Below are 26149 nucleotides of genomic sequence, written 5' to 3' on the forward strand. Positions count from 1 at the left end.
CAAGCTATGCTAGCGGTTTCCCACATTTTTCTGTCTTCATGCCGTGCACACGGGACTGTGAGAGACGGAGATCGAACCACTGACCTTGCAAATAGTAGATGATCTGCTTTACCCCCTGAGCCACAGACATCCCCCCTTTTATAGGATGAGGATTTTTGCCTTTGTGACTTGCACTGTGTTCCTTGCAGATAATCTCTCGCTGGTGACACATCTGCTCAAAGAGGTTGAGACTGCTCAGGTTTTCCTGGAGCAGAATTGTTGCTTTGGTGTTATAGTAAGTTAGGGGGATAAAATAGGGTTATCAGCTATCATCCTGATAGATAGCCACTCTGCCACCACAACCAATTCCATCTTTGATTGTATGCTGCTATTTATTACAGACGTTGTCTCTCCACATCTTGCCATCTTCTGACATTTTAAAGAAGGAAGTCATCTGCATACGGGCACTTCAGGTTTTCTTGTTGGGTCTCTTCTTGCCCTGCACAATTTTACACTTTGCAGGATATTCCAAATCTTGAAGGTTTAGACATTTCCCTTTGCTGTTTTTTTCATATACCCTTTTTGGCACCTATTTATTTCAATTGTGTCTCTGTTTTGCTACAGTTTCCTCATTCAAAGTTCCTGAATTTTTAGGAGGACATTTTGGGGTGCAACTGCTTATTTACTGTCTTTGCGAAGACAAACAATCAACTTAGAAGAAAAAATAGGACCAACACAAGATGAAAAGACCTGCATTTTATTATGCAAGACAACTGAACACAGTGGATTAATAACGGCAGTGTACTTTCAGGGCTCTTTAACACTGACAGGACTCTGGACACAGGATTAGTTGATAAAAATAGCAATTTGATTTTTATTTCTTTCATAAAAGTATAGTCACGTAGCATTATACATTTCCAAAAAATAAATAAATTCAATATCTTGTGTATAAAAACATCTGTTATTTAAAATCCATCTTCAGACCACAGACAACAACCACCCTTGTGTTTGTAGTTATCATATTTCTGTTGTTGCCAGTCAGCTGAGAAATATCACTTTATTTATTCTTTTACAATAAAGGATCTATGAATTTACCGTAAAATGCTCTCATGGTTTCAAAAAGACAACCATACAGGTACATGTGATTAAAGTATAATAAAAATACACTTACTGCATTTACAGAAATACACCAATATTCATCATTCATCTGTTACATCATCATAGAGCTTCTCGTCTTGCCCCTTGAAACTTATGAAAGCTCTTCAACGCATTTCTGTATATATAGAATAATAATTTAACATGATCAGTCTCCCTCCCAAAGAGTGACACATTTAGACTTGTGTACCGGTGGCCAGTCAGTCGAGTACTTTGCAGCGTGAGTCAACCTCACTCCCTGACACCTTAAGAGACGCTCTAGCGACAGATGCTAGAGCCAATGGGTTTTAAGACATCTTTATTCTACACGTGCTGACCATGAACCGTCAGCCATAATTGGCTCGTTACCCTGCCTTCGTCGTCGTCATCGTTGATCGTGTGAGGAATGTAAAGTCCAAGCGAGGAATGTAAAACACAATCACATTTCAGTCAAGTAACGAGATGAGATCATGGGTGCATTCTCAACCCTGGCAATTACAGAGGGCCTTCAGGTGAGCTGTCGTACTCAGCGCCCACAGCGAGCGTCCTTGGCACTTGAATAAACCACGGCTGAGCGGAGCTGCAACTGCATTTTCCTAAAATTACAATTCAGTGACCTCAACAGGACACAGTTCACAGTCTCACTCCAGCCTTGATTCTGTTAGGTTTTGATTAAGGGGGCAGTAAGCGATTTTGGAGAAAGATTGTTTGTTGTTGATTTTTCTGACTGCACTAATCGGGGCTCGAACCCGCAGCCTCTGGTACGGGAGACGGAGGCGCTAACCACGAAGGCCAAAACCCCTGAGTCGTAGTGTCCGTCGCTCGCACGCTTTTTTAAGGTGTCGGGGAGTGATGTTTTCAAACTGCACACAGTGTTGTGTGGTGCGGTCCGCACCATTTCTTTTGTTTTTCAAATTACTGAGCCAGGGTTGTGCCAGAAAACCGGATTGTTTTCCCACGGCGCACACAGAACAGACATATTCCCTAAATTTTACAAAAAAGTGTATTGGATTAAAATTGCTTACTGACCCCTTTAATTGGCTAGTGGCCCAAAGTACCATGCGGCTGTCCGTCAATCACAATCAATTTAACCTGCTTTGCTAAATTGAGTCATCTTTGGTTAGATTATCTGAACTAACAGTTGCCACAGAGATGGAATGTAGGTGTGAAAATTATACTTTTCACATTTTTTCTTCTGACTAGACATTCACACAACGGGTGCACTGCTTTTCTGATCCCCAGCTGTTATTCATCTAGGGCCACTCGGCTTCTTGTGCACACTAAGCATCTTAACTAACATGGCCCCGGCGCTTAGGGTCAGTGAGTTCATGACTGGTTTGGTTCAGCTCCAGCGCGTATGAGTGAAACAAAGACCAAGATGTTAAACAGCCAATTTTTTTGTGATCTCAGAAAGCATAGTGAAAATCAGTATTGTATGGAGGTGGGTTTCAAATTCTGTAACTATTGTGTATGCTAACAAAATGTAACCATGTATTTACTGTTATATTACTTAATTACATTTCAAAATATATAAGGCCTGATAATAATGTTAAAATAAATTCTGACTGTGATGTTGCTCCATATTTGAAATACCAATGGTCACTCTTTAAGCTTTGCAATGCAAGAAAAAATACAGTTGCCTGTCGGGAAAAAAAATCCACAACAGATCAGCAAATATAAAAATGCGTAGCTTGCATGGAGGGAGGAGATTGTATGTCATAGTTTGTTTTGGTTCAGCTCTTACTCTTTGTGCATGATAAACATATAGAAATAAATACTTGGAATGAGGCAGAAATGAGCAAACAGCTTTTGATTATGCAGTTTGGGCCCACAGTAGAGCACGCTTGTAGAATAGCACTTTTAGATGCAGCCTGTAGGTTCTAAGAAATGCATCGGTATCAACTGAAGAGGGAAGGGAAAACAGTAGTTATCGGTTTGCCTTAAGGTTTTGCAGTGCAGTTCACGTACACTGCTGTCGCTCCTGCCCAGTGACGTTCGAAAGAGGCGTTCATAGAAGAAGAAGTCAGACTATGGTACAAACTCAGTTGTTGTTTCAATACAATAACGCTCCAATGTGTAGTCTCTCTTATTGCTTCTTGCTGGGCCTCTGAGGTGAACCATGCAGGTCCACGGGAGCACATCACAGGCTATTCTGGGGGCAGGGATTTGGCAATGCCACAGTGACGTCCTCAGACCAGGTGAAGTTAGCCCTTCGCTGACGAGGATTCAGCATCTTGTGCTGCACCCCGCTTCTTAAATAATCCCCTTTAGGAAAAGAATCGATCCAATACATTGATCACACATCAGTTTAGTCGATATAGGTGAACATGAATAATTCTCTACCAAAACTAGTAAAAACTAAATTCCAACGCATCAGTCTGAGATGCGACGACGAGACAAATACTTTGGGCTTCCTGAGTGACGGAGAAATTGGAAAATCGGAGGAGTTGGAGCTTTTACTCCAAAAATGAGCTTTATGAAAAATAGAAAGTCTGTTCATGATGAAGACGCTAACCCTGGCCTGGCTCCATTGTAGGCACATTGTTAAGACAATCATAGGCGCTCTTTTTTTTTAGATATTGGGAAAGAATTATTCATGTTCACGCATCAGGAATCAGGAACTGAACTGTCCTGTTTCAGTGTGGGTTGTCCTTTTACCCTCTCTCCCAACAGCTTCGAGGGAGATAATGATACCAATCCTGAATCAGTATCAACAGAGCCTTCACCCCACTGGCCTCTTCTCAGCTTTCGGGCTGCAGATCTTTCTTTCTGCCTTTCTTCCAATGGAAAACACCACAGTCTGTGAAATAGACAAGAAGAACATCTCCATTAAACATTTACATCAACTGACTGATTGATAAACTCCTATGAATGATTGCTCAGTGTCAGTTTAATACAAAATACCACGTTACTCAAATTTAAATAATTTGAACTAATCTGTCAGCTGTCGGTCCAAACAAATCAGACTGGGTCAATTTACACAATAACGCATGTTAATCATGACATTCAAAGTTAGGACAAACTGTACACTTTGTAAATATTACTCATTTCAACATTTTTATTGTCTTTCAACTTCATTTGTCACGTAACTATTTTTGGTCTAATTGCGCCTGTGGTACAAGTTAAAGAACTTTAATCATATCAAGATGAAAATAACCATCATGAGACCGGAGACACCCCTGGGCACGTTCAAGTCAGCAGTGGTGGAACATTTCGATTTTTTTTGCTTATACCCCCAAAAATAAAAAGCTCTAAACTGAACTGTGGATTTGTAGAATTGCCAAATCACAAGAACTCAAAAACTGCAGCCCCGATCTAAATCTCGCTATTTGTAACCTACTTTATAACCATATCGTTTTTTTTTTAACTGGCCTATCTGTATGAATTTAACTAAAACGGGGCATTCCGTGATTTTTAAGACTGCAGGGAACCGACAAAACTAAATGTAAACAGACATGAATCACTTTCCTATGATCGTTGACAGTGATGAACGCAGTAGCTACATGCCCCCCCCCTCTCTCTCTCTCTCTCTCTCTCTCTCTCTCTCTGTGCCTGGGTAATGTCTGCCACTGCCCAAAGACTCGTCTCGCTCTGGCAGCAACTTTATTCTATTATTCTTCAGACCTCCCCTGCATAAACCTATCGTGTTGTGTATTGCGATTAAAAATCCGGTGCTTGACATGCTTTGTGGCCTCCGACACATCACACAACTGAGAAACCACACACAACTGTGTTTCTGGTCAGTGGCTTATCATTAATGCAGCTGCAGTTCACATGACTGTCACATGGGTATTATTGAGACTAGGTCCTGGTCACTGATAGAGTAGTTACTTTCTGCTGGCACCCCAAATTACTGAGTTTAGACATATAATTTACTATGAGAATGGATCCAAGAACAGAAATGTTTGGAATTGGAAGTATCCATATTTCAATATCGATGTGCACACCACAGATTTTCAACACATCATATAGATCAGTTGCCAGCATAGAATAATGGATATTTTGGTGCCGTCGGAACACACTGTGCCTTGAAGACAGACAGGGAAGAGGTGGAGTATGCCCCAGGATGGTTTTGAGACTTTTGCACAATGGACAAAGGCACTGTGGATAAGGACACAATTCAAAATGACAACAGAGAAGGATATAAGAATTGGAGAAAAAAAAGGAAAGAGGACATTTTTCATGACATTTCATGAGATTTCTCAATAGATTCTAGACATCTAAAATCCACATGACAGACATAATGGAGCAGCCTTTTTTTAAAAGGAATGTTGTGACATGATATGTTCCAGATGTGAACAGCATACATACTGTTATATCCAGACCATAATTACCCTGTGTATAAGCATATGGTCTGAGCAGCACATTTACAGCATAAACCAACATTTGTAGTTCTACCGAATTACAGCAAACATTGCATTCCCAATCTATGTGAAAATAATATTTATTGCTAGGCTGTCAGTGACGCATAGTCAAACAGGGAATCAGGAATCAAGTATGAAGTCAAGAAGCAGGGTGATCAGAAATGGGAAAGTGACCATGACTTGAGGATGTACCGAGAACCCAGCGATGAAAAGGCCACGAGGAGCAGGTGTCACCACAAGGTCAGGAGGAGCTCAAACATCTGATGCACAAGCAGAAAACATGCTGAAGTTGAATGAAATCATAAAGAATCCATTCATCGAAATGCAAGGACTCGGACTACCCATGTCCAGCAATGGGGGAATATAGATCCAAAGCAGAGGAGCGACATGATCCGATCCGAGTTGAGGGTCAAAGCCATGGAACATGGATCACAAATACCCTAGACAGTGTGATGTCTCTCAAAGATGAGAAATACATTGGCTTGAACTTTGGAAAGTGTATCCCTTGTGCATCTCTTTCCTGCTCCAAGCCACCCTGGGGGAAGCCACCCTCCTCCAGAGGTAAAGGAGAGCCTCCTGCAGCTGGTGCAATTGTGGGAGATATGGGTGGGCCTGGGAAGAAAACCTTCACCTTCTAAGGTATGAGAGGTTCCATGAATACTAGAAGTATAAGAAGTAAAGAAATGCCATTGCGTGGAAGCTTTGCAAGAATGCATAAGGACTTAGGATACACCAACCCAGGACCAATAGATGCCATGCAGAGTGAATATGCTTAGAAAGACTCAGGAGGACTCCAGTTAGGAAGCACAACACTGCACAACAGACCTCTCAAAATGGTCCCTGGTGAGAAGTTGTACAAGCCACATTATCAGGAGACAGCTGTGAAGAAAATTGACAGCATGACGACAATGGTCTTCATTATGACCAAAGAACCCTTTGCACAAAGGGGGTAAGCGTACATTTTTTCCCCCTTTGACCTCATGTTCTGTTTAACGCATTTCAGCGCTCATTCAGAAATAGTTTTGCCTTCAAGAGGCAATGATTTACCAAACCACTTGCGTTTTTGACATAAGTTTCATAACATATGTCCTGCCTCTTTGATATGAACCATTCTTATCGTCATCATACTCAAGATGCCTTGTAAACATCTAAATCTAGTTTTTTCTAATAACTGTGATTTGATATTTGAATGCCTTGGGTCAGGCTCAATGATAGTCATTCAAATCAGTAAAGCGGTAATGATGCGAGGGGTTAAGTACTCTATAATGCTAGACGTTCAATCACGTAGTGCCTCTCACAGGAAACACTGAATATGGTCATATTCTGACATTGAGCAATGGGCAAGATCTGACATGGGGCTCCTTGTCCTTGGGTTGTCTGACCTGTCGTCAGGATAGCGTTACTGCGACAGATAACTTAATAAAAAATGTAATAATTCAGGTATTCCAATTAAAAAGCGTGTTGCATTTCAAGGTTTAGTCTTGTCCAATCAACTGGAAGTACAGCAATGTGAAATTTGGTGGTGGCGGTGCCGGAGTGCCTGCTTGCCTCAGCAATCAGCCACGTGTGGGGATATATTTTAAATAACTATCTGTCACACTAGATGGAAACAAGCTTGTTACATTTAAATTGTCTATTAACCCAGTCATCCTCCAGGGCACCATTCTACAAAAAGTTGGTAAATTCCGATAATTCTGACACTGTAAAAATCATGCATGGAGCTAGATATAATAAAGTTAGCTATTGTCTAGTCCTGTGATGTTCCTGGAAGTTAAATGGCAGTGATGAATGTTTTCTTGTCTGTCCTGACTAATTTGGCTTGTCTAATCTGACAGACCTTACAATAATACGGAGAGAAACCCGACCGTTGCACTTGGCAACAGTGGAGAAAAAACTCCCCCTGTGAATGTGCTTTAAAAAAGATACACACCCATCTCAACCCATCTCATGTTTGAGTTTCCCAACATGATAAACCCTGCATGAGGTGGATTGTGGCCTCAGTCTTGGCCTCTGACTGCTCCAAAATGAAGATGAAAAGCCAATCCTGATGGAGCCTTTGATAGTGGGCTTCCAGTGCACTGGAATGTCCTTGCCTGAGGAGTTTGTACTACCTAATCACTGTCATCTTAATGTAATAAAACCATTAGACACATTTATATGGAATGGCTCCTCATGAAGAGTTTTTGATGAGCATTTATTCGTTGTTTTTTTTCACGCAGCTTGTGCTGTATGTGTACCAGTCTCTATTAGGGGAAAAAAGATTTTAGTTGTAGGCCCACAGTGTGAATTTGACATTTCCTCTGTTGTACTCACAGTCCTGTTGTGCTTCTTGGCTGGCGAAGCACTCACTGAAGAGGCAGTACATGGTTTGGCAGAAGTTGTCTAGGAGGGATTTCGGCGAAGCTAATCGCCAGCTGGACTCTGGAACTCTGTCAGGCTCTTCTGTTAAACAATCCCAAATGTCCTGGATAGTCTCCGGAAGCTCCTGCTGGAACACCTGGACACACATGAACTATTTATTATCATGGCGAGAAGAAGAAATGCTTTTGATTCCGAGGCGAGTCAGGAAGACGGACGATGGCTGTAGCAGCCAAAACCGGGGTAACATTAGTAACAAGGAGATTGTCATGTCCTTCTAATACAGGTGATGCAAGGACTTCAAGTGGCACATGTTCCTGAGGTATACTGCTCAAGCTTCCTCCACAGATCTAACTAAATTATTGAGGGGAAAAAATGATAAGAGATGATACACCACAAGAAAGGACAAATTAGATAAAGATCATACGCAAATCATCTGATCTGGCTGGCTGTCTCTGCTGACATTACACTCACTGGCTGTGAGTGTTCGTATCGCTGCCATCTCTTGTCCCAAAATGGCTTAACGCCGAGGTCAAAGAGGACAATGTGAAAAAGAAAAATGCACTGGAACATTTGATTTCTGATTAAATAGCAGTGACGATGAGTCACAGTCAGAGAAAATCCTAGCATCCCCTTACTCATTACCTTAAGAAATATTCCTCTTACGCATTTCACTGAATGATCAATGGGTGTACCCAATTCACCTTGGATCATAAACAGAAGCTGCGCTTAATCTTCTTAACGATAAGGGCATGCATTGCTAGCCCTCAGGCAATATTGACAAATAGAATCAATGTGATATCAATCTGATATCCATCTCCAAGGAAATATCCTCTGACCTTTACTGTCTGAGTGAAATTTTATTTGCTTATTGAATTGCTTCATTTGAAGAAGAAGTGAATATTGATGCAGTACAAATATGCGACCTCTGTCTTACCTCAGCCGGATGCGAATGCACAAAGACTCCCTCTGCATCTTTGAAGCGCCTCTCCAGCTCGGCGGTGTACGGACGCGAAGGATGTCTGTCTGGCATAACCCGGATGATCTGAAATTTTAAGTTGTCTTTAGGTTATGACAACGTAGAATACTTGGTGATAAAACTTACAAATTACATTATGCGGGAATGTAAAGTGTATAACATAAAATATGTTGTGATAACTGTTTTTGCACACAGTTTAGTTTTGAGAAACTTAAATCTTATACTGTATTCTGGTATGAACTGATGAACTGGAAATTAATTCAAAGCTACAGTGTGTAATTTTTGTAATTTTCTGGCGGCATCTGGTGGTAAAGTTGCAAACCGCAACCAACTGAGCACCCGACAGGGGACACTTTATTTTGGAGCACTGCTAATTCCCTTTGCGGTAGCTCTGAAAATTCAACGCGAATGCGACCTATTCTGGACCGTTTTGTGCAACAACCACGTTCAACCCAAACATGGCGACTCACACGGGGGTCTGGTCCACCTCATGTAACTATCTTTAACTCATTCAAAGTTGACGAAAAGAACATCGGTTCTTTGTTGCAGGTGATTATACATATATGATCACGTAGTAATGGACAATATATATAATCTCTTTGAATAAGTTCTCCTCAATATTACACAGTGTAGCTTTAAAGTAAAAAAAAGTGTCCTACTACCTACAGCGACTAACAACCCCCAGCAGTCTGTCAGCAGCTGTTTCCCACGACAGGAAAAAAAATGTAAAAAGACCAGGCCCTAATGAGGGAAAAACAAGAACAACACAAATTCGCAGCATGCAGGGCCGTGCTCTCATGTTGTACGCAAGGTAAAAGGTGGCCTTGTCTTCAGGCTAACATAGTTATGCAGCTGAGGCCCCGTCACTTACAGAAACAGAGGGGTCCTCAGTCAAGCGCAGCCTCTGTTCCAAATGTCCTCGCATAAAACTAATAAAAGGTTGCAATCAATGACCTAGAATTAATAATCTTTTGCTCTTTTTGAATTCCAGCTGGATCGAACATGTAAAGGACTTGGTAAATTTAGCTCTTTTTGGGGGGGGGGGTGATTTCATTAAGTTGGTGGTCAGCAAACCGGCCTCTAAGTGCATTACTGTCAACAAATGAACTGGTGTGTTGCATCAGTCTGTGATGAACCATGAGACTCACTTAGCTCTAAATAACAGTCAGTATTAGGTTAAGTGAGCATCAACTGTGGCTTAAGGGTGCTGCCATTTTTCCCCCCGTAACTGGTGGTTATTGGCAAATCAGTGTCTGGTTACTGCAGAGGTTTACAGGGGTTCAGGCCCCCCAGGGGTTTTAGAGGTCTCAACGGAGACCAGTGAGAGCTGCAGGGTGGGGGGGACATGTTTCGTTGGGTTTCTCAGCAGCTTAGGTGAGCAGCATTACCTAAGTATGCATTACCTTACCAGCATTACCTAATGATGCTAGTTTAGATTCTACCTGAAGGTAAAAAGATGTTGCATGTGAGGAGGGGTTTAGCACGTCTTCCATCTCACATATATTGGCTTAAAACCTTACCTAGTCTTTTCTTTTTAAATCAGTCAATCGCTGCTTACAGACAAGCATTGAGGTCAAGACATTTTACCTTCAGGGGCGGTATGTGAGAGTGCAAATGCAAATTCGCGGAAAGGGCTTTCGAGTGAGTGAGACTTTCCCAATCGGAAATGACAGGAAACCGAGACATTTTGTGAAAGAATCAAGAGTCATTAAGACTTCAAATGTCAGGAAATGTCAGGACTTTGATGCTGTAGCAGAGTTAGGCCGAGTTCGTTTCTCTCTCGGCTCAACTTGCTCTCAAGCTCAAGGCCATCGGCAGTCCAGATGTCCTCTCTGCTCACACAAGCAGCTTCTCACTATTTAGTAAATGGACACCTCACATGACTGGTTGGTTAAATGTTTCCCTCCTTTATGGAACTATACAGTGACATTATTATTGACACGTTTGCTAAAAAAAAGCTTGTTCTTAAATGAATGGCATTTTATTTGTGCACCAAAGTGAACTTCCTTCTGCCGTTGGCGTTTTTATGACCCTCAAACAACAAAGCTCCGTTCCCATGCGTTTTGGTATTAAATACCGAATTTGTATTGGCTGCTCCTAAATGTGTCTTTTACAGGACAAAGAGACACACCCTATCTCAAAAGTCCAATCCTATTTATTTATTACATACCTTTTTTAAAACCCCTTGGTTGACCTGGAACCACAGCCTCTGGAGAACCACCTCATCCAATCCCTCCCCCTGTAACTTCTGATGAGGAGAGGAGAGGGGAAAATATTAAGAAGGAAAGGATATCTGTGAAGTCTATCCATCCGGGTCATGGGAATCTTCAGGAGTTGCACACGCGTACAAGGGAATACTGGACTTTTCACCTCTCGTCCAATGGGCTTCTTCATTCCTGACTGGTGGGAGGTTTCAGGTGTTTAACCTCTGTGGATTATTACATATTTTGACAGTCGGAATATCAAAAATGCAGGTCGGTGACTCCCCCAGGCCATCTCTAGGTCACCGGGGTCCTTACAATCAGGCACCTACAATATTGTCCTAAGTTCTCTCCCCAGACACACCCCGACTCATGAAACCTTAATGACTCGCTATTACAACCTTTAAAGCTGTCTAGGGGTTAGGGGAAGGGAAGCATCAACTTGTCAGAGTTAGTTAAGGCAATGAAGCCGTTTATTGTCCAGAACCAACTGTTACAAAGAAACGCAAGAGCAGGAGACAGGTGGCGCGAAGGAACGAAGGAAAGGGCTGCGGGTGACCAACTGGTCTAAAACTAGACAATCAATACTACAAAAGACAATGTAAGAAATTAACAAATGTTCTAATCTTGTGCCCATTTTCTTTAAACACAACACAAAAGCATCTCAGGATCTCACAGAATGGTGTTTTTCCCAAAGTAGGTTCTCACATACAAGGAATTTGCCTCAGTGACAAAAATACCCATGCCTTTGTACACATGTGCAACACCTGGAATAGAAATGGTGGGGGTCGGTGGCGACTGCATTTTAAATATTTGAATAACTGCACACCTCAGCACACAGCACTGTGCTGTGTAACCACCAGGTGCAGTTGGAGGTGTGTTGGTCTGATGTACCATCAGAGATATATCTCCTCCACCACCACCTCTGGAAAGGAAACCACCTCTGGAAGAGAGTGCATGAATCTAACTCGGTGGAAAGAGACAGTGTCATAGTTACCATTCTGCTGATGTTCGACAGTTTGAAGACCTCCCTCTGACGAACCCTGATGGTGTAGTTGATGGGGAAGTTGTGCTTCTGTAACAGAGAATAGGAGGGGAGATACAAATTACAAATAACCTCTTAAAAGAACCCTTATGAAGTCCTGATTTTTCAAATTGGTTGGGACATCCACTATTAAACAATGTCTTTCAAATGGAACAAATCCAGTTCTGTGAAAACACAAGGCAGCCATTGTGTCTCATTCTTTCTAATGTGGGAAAAATAAAAAAATGTTAGTTTTATAACACAATCTTTCTTTGTATATATGCACACAATGTTTTATTACCATTACCTAAAGCAGTTTATTTGTGGTTATTTGACAAGTGTTATATTTAACATTAGTATTGGTATTAGTCTTAATCAAATCTGATAACGTGATGATTTATCGATGTTATCTCAACGTGGGCTTGGAGACAGCAAATACAGAGAACCCGAGGTAGTTGAGTTTTAAACACATTTACAAAGCATGCAGTTTAATCTAAGTCCCTATATTTATTATATTATACATTATATTTAGCTTTCCCCAAATTCAGGAACAGGTCAGGATATCTCAGCCTTTGCTGCTTCAATTATGACCAATCGTTCCTAAAAAATGTATCTCTGCTGTGCTCCCGGGTTTATTGAATTGCTCGAGTCCTCCCTTAAATTCAATTGTTACAAAAAATCTGTGTTTTTCGATTGTCGCCGTGAAACGTCCCTTGCTGTTGTAACTTATGTCTCTTGTTTCTGTCAAGGGTCAATCAGAAGTCATTCTGAGACCACTAACTTCAACAACATCCCAATAGTATACTGTTGTATACTAAGTATCGATGATGTGAAGATGTATTGAAGAGAAGTCCGCCGACACCGTCTTGATTGTATATAAAGGTTTATTACAAAAAGACCAGCATCGATTACAAGCCCTGCAGAGCTTGGAGAGTGTCCGGCCAAAATGACAACCCTCCCGACTCTTCTTGGGGGTTACATTTATAGGTCCGTTGTTTACTTGAGCAAGAACATCTGGTTCAAGTTATACTATGTATGACAAGGAATTTCAAGGGGCCACAAGGAAAGGTGAGGGGTCATCAGGAGGCCCCTAACTTGGCCTTCCAAAGAAAGAGATGAAAACACATATTCCCCTCTCATTTTCCGTATATGGACAAAAAGACACTACAATACCCATATATACATACACATGCAACACATACACAGGTTAAGATATAATAAACTTCACATTTGGCTGTTAAAAAAAACACGTTTGTTGACGTGGAAGCAGGAATAACATCTGGGGGGCATGTGTGGTGTGGGTGGCATATGACGGGAGGCCAGGACACAGGGCTGAGATCGAAATCCTGAGACTTTCCACCCGTGGGGCCACCGGCACAGTTGCCTACGCGTTCTCGGAGACGTGCATTACGAACATGCCATCATTCTCTCACCATGTAGCGTCGCCTGTGGCTGAGGCTCTCGTTCAGCGTCTTTAGTGGTGTGCACATGCTGGCTGGCGTCAGAGTCATCAGAACAGGCTCGAGCAGACACAGGCCTACAGACACAAGAGCGACAGATCATGAGATTAACTTCACAGAGCGTCAACTGTAGTGCAAGTGCCAGAACTCACAATGTGTGCATACAGTACAGTCTACATGTGAGCATGTGGATCTCTCTTGGTTTTTCTAGTCTAGCTACATTACATATAGAGAGAGAGAGAGATGACTCACATGAGATGTTGGGCCAAACTGCTGTATAGGGTCTCTCACAGTAAATCAGTGTTTTATATAGCATGCGTGCGTGTGTGTGTGTGGGTGTGGGTGGGTGTTTTTGTGTAATGCTAGGGTTGCAGATTGATTTGTATCATCCCTTTTAAGTTGTCAAGTAAAGTCAGCACACGAAAAATCTATCAGTGGTAAATGTTAGTCATGGCAAATAGTCTGACCTGACAAAAATCCCCCATGAAGGAAAAAATAAAAAAAGCTGCTAAGATAATGAGCACATTATTTAAATAGTTTCAAATAAACTAAACAAAAAAAAATCACTCTGCTAGTTATCCTTACCTCCAAAACCGTACTAACCAACTTAGCTGGTAAATTGTTCTAACTTGGACTAACTACCCACAGACTTCAAACCTCATGGTGACGAAACGTCAGCGACTGACAAAGGTCAGTAGAATATTTGGCGGGAAAAACCACAAATGTCAACAGCATCTGTTCCAGCATCTGTTCAAGTGAGTCTCATTAACATGAACTCCACGACCCTTTGGCCTTCGCTCTGGTAAGACGTTCCACCACGTCAGACTTTCTCGAAGTCTGACCCCTCCTCCACACGGGGGGGGGGGGGGGGGGTCAGACCTCGAGAAAGCCTCGAGCAAATCACCCCCACGCAAGTCATTACTTTTAAAAGTTGTCTGACACAATGTAAACATCGCGTTATTTCTGTCAAAATAACATTCCCCCCTCGAAACATGACAGGGGGAATGTCATGTTTCGAGGTCATTTTCCAGTACAACACTTCTTCTACATGACTTCCTCTAACGTATGCGAGTCCTGCATCGTCAACTCCAGCAGCTGTCTCCGGTCAATCCCACTAACGCTTTTTAGCTAATCTGTTTACACCCTGACCTCTTTTGACCAGTCATCTCACTGCTGTCAATGTTTGGACTCTTCCTTTCCGGGTCAATGATTGGAGCTGTGCCCCCCCCCCCCCCCCCCCCCCTCAAGTTGGACATCTGTTAGCAGCTCAATTCCCAGTGGCCAAATGGCGCCGACTTCCCCTCCATCGTTCCGCTCGCATGATTACCTTCGCCGATTGCTGACTTTTCCCCACTTCACTCCTCTTTGAGCTGCTTGTCAGCGAGTGCCGTCGTTGTCGTCAGTTGGACAGGTTTGCCCCCCGGGGTTCATATTCGACTGGCCCTTCCGCACCTCCACGCGAGTGGGCCGTGGACCGTGAGCGCCACCATTAACTCTTCATCTACCCTGTCAGCCTTTTCACCGGAGCGTGCACGAACAAGCGTGCTGTGTGCGAGTAACTTGCTTTCACTAGTCATGAATCTGTTCACCCTGTGGCTGCGGCACGTGCTAGACTAGCCTCCAGCAACGCCACACACGTCGTCATATTATTATTATTGTTATTATCATGTCTTAGGGGACAAGTCTGAAGGCTCCGCAGGTTGTCGGGCGGACCTACAGGGGGCAACATTTCCCCAGCAATAGAGATCATTGGATTTTTAAGCGGTCTGAGAGGAAAATGATACAAAGTTGACGTTGTGTTAAAGACCTAAAAGTTTTCGGAGCTTTTTGGAAAACACACCGGGGCTGCATCCCCAATTTCACTGTTGCTGTGCAACCATTGATGTGTGAATGCGTCATTAACGTGAACCCATGGCCTCCCGGTGGTCAGTGGCATTTCAAAGACTAATCTTTATGTCAATCTCAACCAGTGGTCAAGACCCTTCACTCACAGTCACTCAATGTATGTATCCATAAATACTCTGATGATGGTGGGAGAAAGCGCCTAACTTGAACTACAGTCCCAGATCAACAGTGATTTACGTGAGTCCACATTGTCGATATTCATCTCATACTCCACCCCAAAAAAATTTGGGGTGGAGTATGGAAAATAATCTGGAAATAATGATACGACAGAATTATTGCAATTCTACCGTTTCCAACTTGGGCATTTGTGTATTATTCCAGGAAACTAAATGTTCACAGGCTCATGGATTGTTGTTGAATAGAGAGCACCGGTATAACCAGGTCCCCTACAGAGAGGGCAGAGAGGGCGAACTGTCAGAGAGAATGATTCTGACTGCAACATATACAAATGTAGGTCTCACGTGTTGGTGTATTTCATGTTTCACTCACTGTATATGAGCGAAAAAAGGCTTCAGTGATGATGACTCCCAGATGTCATCGGGGGAAAAAAGAGTGTTTCCTTTCCTTCAAAAGAATCTTGGACGTCGTCCTATCAGCACGCTCGGCAGAAAGGATAGGGCCAAGAAAAGAACCCATTAAATGTTGCCGTGGATCCGGACAAAGGGGCGAATCCAGGAATTCTTAATAACTTTCTTTAACATTGTGAGATGTGTCGGTTTTTTTCTTGGAGGAGGCGATTCTGGGGCTTTTACATTTTCCCGAATTTTCCAGGAATGTTCTTTGATCTTAAAGAAAGATAAGGCATATCTAGGAGACTGATATCAAAGAGAAGAAGGAGAACAAATTTGTTTTTTGTGTGTGTCTCTTTTGATACTTTGATCCAGACATTAAAAATAAAAGAATATTAATATCTTTTAAAAAATATCCTGAGGAAATGTGAATAATGTGAGGTTCCTCTTTTGCTCATTACCCTTTAAGTTACTGTTCTCCTACTAAATTTTAACTTGTCTCATAAATATTGTCCTCCCTTTTGAGGGTGAGACCTTTACATTTTACAACTGAAGTAAATCCAGACTCAAAGTCTTGAAACTTGCCCTGGGCGTGAGCAGCACCTTCGAACATCTGGGGCAGGGACAACATTCTTCGGGGGGGTAAATAAACATTACATGTTTATTAAAACATTACATGTGTATTAAATCTATATTATCTAGTTAAATTTTACAAGGCCATTATTGTTGTGACACATCTTGTCCAGGTTGCAATATAACAAGGGGACCAGAGAGAGGTTCATAGGCTAAACACTGCTTGCAAGGAAAACATCTATTTATCTATGACTGACTATAAATGACTCAGGTTTGCCAGTAAAACAAAAAAAACCTTTCCACGAGATATTTCAAGTTTGAGCTAAAGTGACGGAAGCCCATATTCTGGGAACTAACATCCAAATATTTAACTCATTGTGAGAAATTAATGTCTGAAGACGTTTATTGTTTGCACTTCAATTCTTGGTGGTACGAGGGAGAAGTTTTATTCCAAAGCGTCTTTGATTCTAGCTTTGAAAATCTGTCGAGGACGTGGTCTGCATCATCCAACATCTCCCTCGTCGTCATCATTTGTATCATCATCCGTACTAATACACTTTCATTTCGTGAAATAAAATGGTCTCCGTCCATACGAGCATTTCAGCTCCATGTCAGTAATAACGCACCTAAAACAACATATCACGTGTCCACTCATGTACACTGGGCATGCAGCTGGTTGCTTAGTTACAGAGAGTACTACAAACGATAAAACAACAATGTTGAAAAGTAAGAGCAGGGATTTCTTTCTTGGACGGGTGGAAGGACTTCCCTTGAGCTAAAGCTGTAGCTACCACTTCATCCAAACCCTCATGCGCCATGAACACATTCAAATTACACAACATGAGTCTGCGAAAAAAAAATTGTCAGATGTATCACTATCATTATTATGAAGCTCATATATTATTAGCATATAAAGTTCCCTTCAATCCAAAATAATAATTGCAGAGCAGAGCGGGAACATCTCATTTGAGCAGAGAAGCCTCTGTCAGCTCCATATTTTCACTGTACATGTGAAAGGTGCGTTTTTGTATCTGATCCTGCATGCCAGCACTTGTTTCGGTGCAAATGCTTGTTAACTGCGACTGTATGAATGTGATTAAGTGTGTGTGTGTTAGGAAAGCGACTGAATGGTTAAATCTGCCGTTGGGAGTAGGTTTTTCCGTTTCAGTTGGAGTTTTCACACGTTGTCACAATGTTCATATTTGATGTGGTTAGTTTTGGTTACATGTTGCAATTCTGGTGGCGCACTAAAGAACTTTACAGGACATAAACGTCTTGTCGTCATCGCCTACGTGGGCTGAGTTGCCCTAATCTTGACTTTGATTGGTTTGTAGACGGGCGTGCATCTGTGTTGCCAATTCGTCGGGTAGCATTTTCCGTTTGAATGGATGGAGAAGATGAACGAACAGATTGTCATTGCATTAGTATGGTATTACTACTGCTGCTGCCCGGTTTCTTTAATTTCAGGTTGCGTTGCTCTGCCGTCCTCTCATATCCTCTTTCTCTCCTCCACTCAGAAAATAAGTTATGAATTTCGGCATTTTATGCGTTTTTTCAAGTTGACTTTTTATTGTTTTGTCGGACCAAGTTGCAATGAAATATTTCGTCTCCTCCTCTCCCCAGGTGCAACCGCAGCTCATTATTAAACACTTCTTTTCCTGGTTCTTTTTCTTCTTCTATGATAGCTTGCTGCCTGACCTTCCTGTAATTGGTCCAAAAGTCCAAACCATCCAAAAGAATTTGGACCATGGTTCAGTTTGATCCGGACCGAGATCACCTCTTTTGGTCGGACCAAAATTTGAATCCCTCTGGAAATAATGATACGGCAGAATTATTGCAATTCTACCATTTCCAACTTGGGCATTTGTGTATTATTCCAGGAAAACTAAATGTTCACAGGCTCATGGATTGTTGTTGAATAGAGAGCACCGGTATAACCAGGTCCCCTACAGAGAGGGCAGAGAGGGCGAACTGTCAGAGAGAATGATTCTGACTGCAACATATACAAATGTAGGTCTCACGTGTTGGTGTATTTCATGTTTCACTCACTGTATATGAGCGAAAAAAGGCTTCAGTGATGATGACTCCCAGATGTCATCGGGGAAAAAAAGAGTGTTTCCTTTCCGTCAAAAGAATCTTGGACGTCGTCCTATCAGCACGCTCGGCAGAAAGGATAGGGCCAAGAAAAGAACCCATTAAATGTTGGCGTGGATCCGGACAAAGGGGCGAATCCAGGAATTCTTAATCACTTTCTTTAACATTGTGAGATGTGTCGCTTTTTTTCTTGGCGGAGGCGATTCTGGGGCTTTTACATTTTCCCGAATTTTCCAGGAATGTTCTTTGATCTTAAAGAAAGATAAGGCATAACTAGGAGACTGATATCTAACAGAAGAAGAAGATCATCATCCAACGTCTCCCTCGTCGTCACCATTTGTATCATCATCCGTACTAATACACTTTCATTTCGTGAAATAAAATGGTCTCCGTCCATACGAGCATTTCAGCTCCATGTCAGTAATAACGCACCTAAAAAAACATATATCACGTGTCCACTCATGTACACTGGGCATGCAGCTGGTTGCTTAGTTACAGAGAGTACTACAAACGATAAAACAACATTGTTGAAAAGTAAGAGAAGGGATCTAAAGCTGTATCTACCACTTCATCCAACACTTGGTCCAAAAGTCCAAACCATCCAAAAGAATTTGAACCATGGTTCAGTTTGATCCGGACCAAGATCACCTCTTTTGGTCGGACCAAAATTTGGTCCATTGGTGGTCCGAGGAACCTTTCACTCCTGCAATTCCAAACTAGAAAGTCCGAAGGTCTGGACCAAGCAAGGCAGGTTTGAAAATAAACCGCCCTAAATGTAGCAGATTGAAAGTCAGCATCGACTACACGACACAGCTCAACCAGTGGGTGGTCACCCGCCCTCAATGGCCCTCCATTAACTGTAATCATTATCACCAAGCGGACTAATGTGTCAGCCTAACGGTTGGACGGGAGGAAAAAGGTCACCACAGTCGGTAGGATTTATCCCCTGGGGAACATGAATGGCTTTCTCAAATTGAATGGCAATTCATTCAGTTGTTTCTCACAAATCGATGGGGCGACCACTGACAGACATCGCATGCCAACTGTAATCAAACAAATTCTGTCTTGTGTCGCTCCATCCCTGTGGAAACTACTACCGACTGTCCAGTTATCATTCCTCTGAATGAATAACTCATAACTCCAAAGCCTCCATAGTATCTGTTAAATGACACCCAATTATAATCCAACGATAAAAACAAAGACCCCGCTCATCAGTGGGCTGGCGCCTCATTCAGTAGGAAAAGCAAGAGTCTCTTCAGCAAACGGCCTGTTTGGACCTTTAGGGGTTTGTGGGAAGTGGGAACATTCCATTAGTAGCTTTGTTGTCTGAAGAATCGAGTGCGACTCACCTAAGCCTGAGGACGTGTTTAGATTACGGATGACTGGAGTCAATCTTGGTGGTAAAAGAGCTGTCAATCCTGAGGCCAGCTACATATATAGTAGCAAAATTACTCAGTCTGACATTTAGCTATGAATATTTGGAGGACAACAACTCATCCACCAAGAAAACCCTTCACACCAAAAATGCAATTAGATCACGAGCACTTGAAAGATGACCACATGTTGCTCATGGCGCGAGTCACTCCACACGCTGAGGTAGTGGAACCATTCAGCTCTTTGAGTTGTCTCAGTGAAAATCTATTAAAGGCCCCCGACAAAGAGCCGAGGTTTGACAGTGGGGTCAGGGAGTCGAAAAACAAATTTCCCAGAAGATAATTTCCTTAAACAGAGTTTGGGTCTTGATCTGCAATCATATATTTTTGGACCCCGAAACAGAGTCCATGTTCACCCCAAAAATATTTTGGGGGTTACGTTATTAATCGGCTGAACAAGACACACGCACGCACAAACCATTTAAGCCACACATATCCACATCCAGCTTACAGGTGCAGGTTAGCGGATCCATAAATTAGAGAAACCCACAGAAAACGAATAAAGTGAGATGAAAGTCAACATCCATCTGTGTTGCAGAACATACATCCTGCCCCGCTGTTGCCGTCAGTCGACTTTTAGCACTTCTATGCGTGGTATTCCACGCATAGCATGACTAATGGAGAGTAATGACCCCTTTGTCAGCTTTTTAACACTAATGAGGTTTTCCGTAGGTGAGAGTGGGGAGCCTGTAAGGGCCGATCCGTTCTGCAGACTCCACCATCATATAACGGAGACACAGCGATTACCCAGTTTAGCCATGAAGGAATCAACGTTCTCTGCCCTTGGTTATCTCAATCCACATACAGAAACTCCAGTGCCCGCGATAAACATGGGCCATTTTCTCTGGCATGACAAGAACGTATATACTGTTAAGTGCTCATGAATGGAACCACATTCGGTGATGTGACTTTGACAAAGTCCAGTGTTTACAGTATGTGGCAGTTTTAGCCGACTCATTAAAAATGCAAAAAAACGTATATACTTTTGCTTGCATTGTTAGACCAAGGTCTGTCCAATGTTAAATATGAGCGGATATGTATACATACTGTGTTGCAATTTATTTTTCACCGGGCTTGGTGAGAATATCACTTGGGAGAGTATGTGCAGATGATTCAATTTTGAAGCTGATGGGTCAAAGGTCCCAAATACAGTTTCCAAGATATCTCCACAAATAGTAGGGAGAAAATCTTAAGCTCATGTTGATCAGAAAATTATTTTCACATGACATTTGATGTCATATGAGAAAAGTACATAATTTATAGTTCAAAAATTCAGTTTTTTAGGTATCTCTGCAAAAATAATTTATGAGGTGAAGTCAGAAAATGATGTCATTTTACAACAAATAAAGTTTGTAAGATAGACAGCACATTGTATACATTATAAAAAAAGTTAGCATTGGCATCTCCCCAGTTTTTCATTGACACCGATGCTCAAGTTCTATTATTAGTTATGTACACAAATTCCATCAAACTGAATAGTATACAACATACTACACTACTTCTGCGACATTATGTCAAGCAGACTACGTGTTCAAAATTCCTCTCTCAATAAAAATTGAACAAAAACCTCACAACTGAGACACAACTGACCCCAAAACTGAGCGACCTTTAACAGTTGGTTCAAAAACAATTTGGTTAGAATAAGAACTTTTAAGAATAAGAATAAGAACTTTTAACAGCTCCCAACTACACAACTGCAATCATCTAGTGTCAGTAACGCCAAAAACACATACTTCCACAAGTTTTTTTTTTCATGCCTCTGGCAAACACTGCGGTAAAAACAAGTATTTGAAGTTGGGGGAAAAAATCCAGATTTATGGCCAACACAATTAGTCCTCAGACAACCACACTAATTCGCTTTACAGCTGAAAACAATGACTTTTATCCATTAGTCAATTTGGACCGTATATACCCTGGTCAGGTTACAAGTGCACAGCTGGGCACCACCGCAACACACCAAGAGGCGGATGTCACGGTGACGGCACGTGAACACGGGTGAATAGGTTTCACACAGTGGGGCAGCTTGGTTGTTTTTTGGCCGTGGGACAAAACCTTTGTGAAGAAAACCGATCTGGGAGAAATGGGGAAGTTACATTTTCAAGTAATAAGGCCATAACCACTCACTCAGTTGTCTAAAAAAAAAATTCAGACCAACTCAATGTGGACCCCACCATCCAGATCCTTCCTGTACTTTGATTATGAAATTAAAAAAAGTCTAAATGTTAATGTTGTGTAAAACCAACGACATTGCATTTATTAAACAGTCAAAACTAAAAAGAAAAAACTATCCAATGCTATGTTTGCATTAAAGTTGACTTCATATCCTCATGCAGTGCAGTGGAGGTGTAAATCAATGTTATTGTGTACAGTATGTATATATGAAACGGGTAGCTCAAATCAAGCGATCTGAATGGTTCATAGCTGTGGCATATTGAGCGTATACCACGGCTATGACGTCGAATCAGTTGGCACAGGTCGTCAGTATCACTCCTCGACTGGGGAAGTAAAGACGTGAGGAGACGTGAGTAAAGAACCCTCCCTTATATTTATTTCTGAAATTTTACATCTAGAAATAAAACGTAAGTCATTGCAGGTACTGTAGAAGCTTCACTTTCAGAATCCTGGGAAAACCCCTGAGTTCAGTCCTAGTTAATCACTGGACACTGCTTCTCTCCACCTTACTTTGTCAGCATGATTTTAAAGCCAGAGGAACATGAAAGGCTGATGATTGCTTGAGATACTTTGGGTTGAGTTGGCGGCCTGACCTCCGTGTAACAGCAGGATTGATTTGTTTTGGGGGACCATTGAAGTGCGACAAATGTTAGAGCCGAGGGTTAACGAAGCTGCAAGAGCTGAGGAGTCAACTGGCGAAGCGGACATTGCAAAAGGCCATGAGAGGAGGAAATAGGCAAACGTCAGGATGGCTCGTCTTAAAAAACCTCTGTCACAACTCATACTCCCAACAAGTTAGCAAAGACATTGGAAGAATTCCACTGTACACAGACCTCACTTTGACCGAGGCGGAACAAGATCCGACAGTCGAACTGTTCCACCAGGAGAAAGTGGAAGCGAGCTCCTGATGACACTTTCGGCCAACGCCGTAATCCCAAAGTGAATGAGAAAACATTGACGAGTAGGTCACGGACTCGAGTGTTTGGCCAGGACTCGTAACTCCGGGGACATTGTGTGACTCGGTGAATTGTATGCGGCCACAAACAGCTCTGCAATAACGGGGGAGATTATACACAGGGAAGAGAATCTGACAGTTGTCAAATGGAACAGCGGGAGAACGGCAAAACACTGCGACGACCGACAGACTGCGGAGAGCCCAAGTTCATGCAATGGGACAAAGACAAAGGAAAGGGCAAATACAACAATGTCTGCTCTAAGTTCTGTGGTAAGGGACGAGAACAAACGCCCCCCCCTTGGGCAAGAAATGTGGAAAGGAAGATCCAAGATAGAGGAGGACTGCGAAGCATATGAGGACACTGTGACTGTGAGAGGGCGAACCACGGGAAAGAGGTTCACAGTCGAGGTCAACATCGGTCGAGGTCAACATCTGTCGAGGTCAACATCGGTCGAGGTCAACATCTGTCGAGGTCAACATCGGTCGAGGTCAACATCTGTCGAGGTCAACATCGGTCGAGGTCAACATCAGTCGATGTCAACATCTGTCGAGGTCAACATCAGTCGAGGTCAACATCAGTCGAGGTCAACAGACAATAGCTATCTCCTATACCCAGTTACAGCTGGAGCCTATAGAGAAAGTGCTAGTGATGTTCACTGTAACAAGGCCAGGGTTGTGTCCACTTGGCAATAGTAAGGCCGATATCAGAAACTGCAGAAACAATAAAGTCCAACGAAAAAAAGAGACGGGTCCTGCGGCGAAAGAGAAACCATGTTCACATGTTCACATGTGATTTTAACCATCGCATGTTCACATGTTCACATGTGAACATGCGATGGTGAAGTTAAAATCAAGTCAAGATGTGTTCACCGGTGACGGCTGTCAGGAGTAGAGCCTGTCCGATAGGGATTGTTAGGGAGCGATATTAAGGAGTAAAAAATGTCAATATGAGCCGATAAATATACATAATTCTTTTAATTGGCAATTATCCCCAAGATGTCGTTTTCAAACCCACATGACAAACACATTTAATTGAGTCTTGATATTTTAGAGTTTGACCATAAATAAATAATTATAAATAAAACCAAATCACAAATACAAGCCAATAGAATTTGAAATGAAAAAAAAATAAAATAAAAAACATCTTTTCTTCATCGTCACCCTCTTCATATCCCATTGTATTGGTCGTTGTTAACGTCTAACAAATGAACAGCAGCGATTGGTTTGTTATGTTATTAAAGTTGTCATTTTTCGGGGCGTACTGGCAAACATAAATGCTAAAACCGCGACGTCAGTAAACGGCTGAAATGGGCCAATTTTTTAGCGGCCGACCCATGTGGAGGGTGAATTGCACTGGAATAGACTAAAGTGTTGGTTCTCTGAAAACAGCCAAACCACAGAGAGGAAGTAAAGGATCCACCTGTGGTAGGCAGGTGAGGGTACAGTGACCATAAGCGACTGCCGCATAACAAATATGATATTGTGCAACTCTCGTTGTTGCAGTCGCCTTTGTGAGTATTGAGAAAACCCTTTTTTGTCCTTGTTTAACCCAAATGTGGACGAGTAGCCTGCAGACTAACCCAATTTATTCCGCATAACGTTTTTATCAAATATAATTTTCCGACAATCAATCACGTACCACTCCGCGTCCAACCTGTTACTTGCTGTTGTTGACGCGGGCGATTCTTGCTTTTCATGGCAACCTCAGTCGGACTCATCTGGTTCTGTCCAAGAGGTTAGACGGGGTAGCGGTGACCTGCCCTCGGCCTTTTTGCACATTTTAATGATAAACTCTTTATAAACTTTTTCTGCATTTAGTGTCCTTGAATTACTTCAACTTAAACAGCGTCAACTGCCCCAATTTTTTCCGACACGTAGACAAGATTGAGCTCGGTGTCACACATTTCACAAATAGAGAAAAAAGGACATTTTAATGACACCTCAACACCAGAGCGTCTCCCTTAGTTTTTTTTAAATATTTGACTCCAAGGTGTCGAAACAGCCGCAGCGGATCATCACAGCTGATCGTCTTCTAACCCCGAGTAACAGCTGGAGGCGCTGACATGTGTGATCCCTTAACCGAGCACATGCCAGTGTGAACATGAATTATAAAAGTAATAATGTTTTGCGCAGCCCCAGGACGCAAAACTGACAAATCGCTGGTTGAAGTTGTTGTTGTTGTTGCTTCCTTGATGTGATTATGTTCTGGTCTGGAGAACTTCTCACGAGCAGGTCAACCACTGGGGGGTAAACGCAGGGGTAACGACAGTTGTTTTGGCCAAAATGAGCGTCACGCAATAATCAAATATTTGTTATCGGGTCCACAGTAGGGATCCTCAGTTCTCCAGTTCCAAACGAGTAATGGAATGATTCCAGTCCTATTTAACCACTTCTCCGGAGAGATCAGCGAGAGCGCCTGTGGTCCCGCTGTAGAACTAGCGAGGGGTCACTTTTGAGGTCACTGTGAGGTCGACCGTTGCCTTCATCAACCTCCTCAGCCGTCCCGGCAAACGCATCGAGGGATCGAAAATGCAACGTCAGACTACGCCACTACTCATGTTAACCTGCCACCCTGAAGGACACCTGCTCACCGTCAGCACTGGGAGTGACAGTCTGCGTAGCTTTCATGTGTCCACAACAAAGCAGCGTTTCCGAGCAACGTTCCACACAAGACACGGGAATCCCATTTGCTCATCTAAAAAAAAAAAAACTAAAAAAAAACTGCTATCACTCATGTTCAAAAAGGTCATTTTTCCGCCCCGTTTCCACGCCTGCGGTGGCAAACTCCACAGCTGTATCCACGATCCTCCCGTTGTCGTGCTCCTACCCGAGGGTCCGCATGACAACATGATTATCCACGAGACTCCAGGTGCAAGGGATGGAGGACGGTCCAGGCGCCACTTCTATGTGCCTGTGGGACACAGACTATCGCTCTATGATTATTGACCTTTTTTTTTTCACGGCAAAAAGATGAATGGCCCGCCTCCATTGGCAGATGGGAGTGGGCCT

General features: G+C 42.5%; 1 protein-coding gene across 6 annotated transcripts in view; it reads right to left on the reverse strand.

Moving 5' to 3' along the window:
• Nucleotides 1–715: 715 nt before the first annotated feature.
• il34 (interleukin 34) overlaps nt 716–26149 on the reverse strand; it is a 39752-nt gene continuing 14318 nt past the window's right edge. For 5 of the 6 annotated variants that reach the window (XM_047333373.1, XM_047333370.1, XM_035642155.2 and 2 more), the window contains exons 3-8: nt 13473–13576; nt 12013–12090; nt 10985–11062; nt 8773–8880; nt 7791–7974; nt 716–3913 (exon numbers count right to left, since the gene is read on the reverse strand). In XM_047333373.1, coding sequence (XP_047189329.1) covers nt 3855–3913; nt 7791–7974; nt 8773–8880; nt 10985–11062; nt 12013–12090; nt 13473–13576 — 611 coding nt within the window. In that variant the 3' untranslated portion in view covers nt 716–3854. Of the gene's footprint in view, nt 3914–7790; nt 7975–8772; nt 8881–10984; nt 11063–12012; nt 12091–13472; nt 13577–14826; nt 21246–26149 lie in introns of those variants that run through there. The other variant, XM_047333374.1, reaches the window with a different exon arrangement.

This window comes from Scophthalmus maximus, chromosome 7 (genome assembly GCF_022379125.1).
Source record: "Scophthalmus maximus strain ysfricsl-2021 chromosome 7, ASM2237912v1, whole genome shotgun sequence".
In the NCBI taxonomy this organism is placed as follows: domain Eukaryota; kingdom Metazoa; phylum Chordata; class Actinopteri; order Pleuronectiformes; family Scophthalmidae; genus Scophthalmus; species Scophthalmus maximus.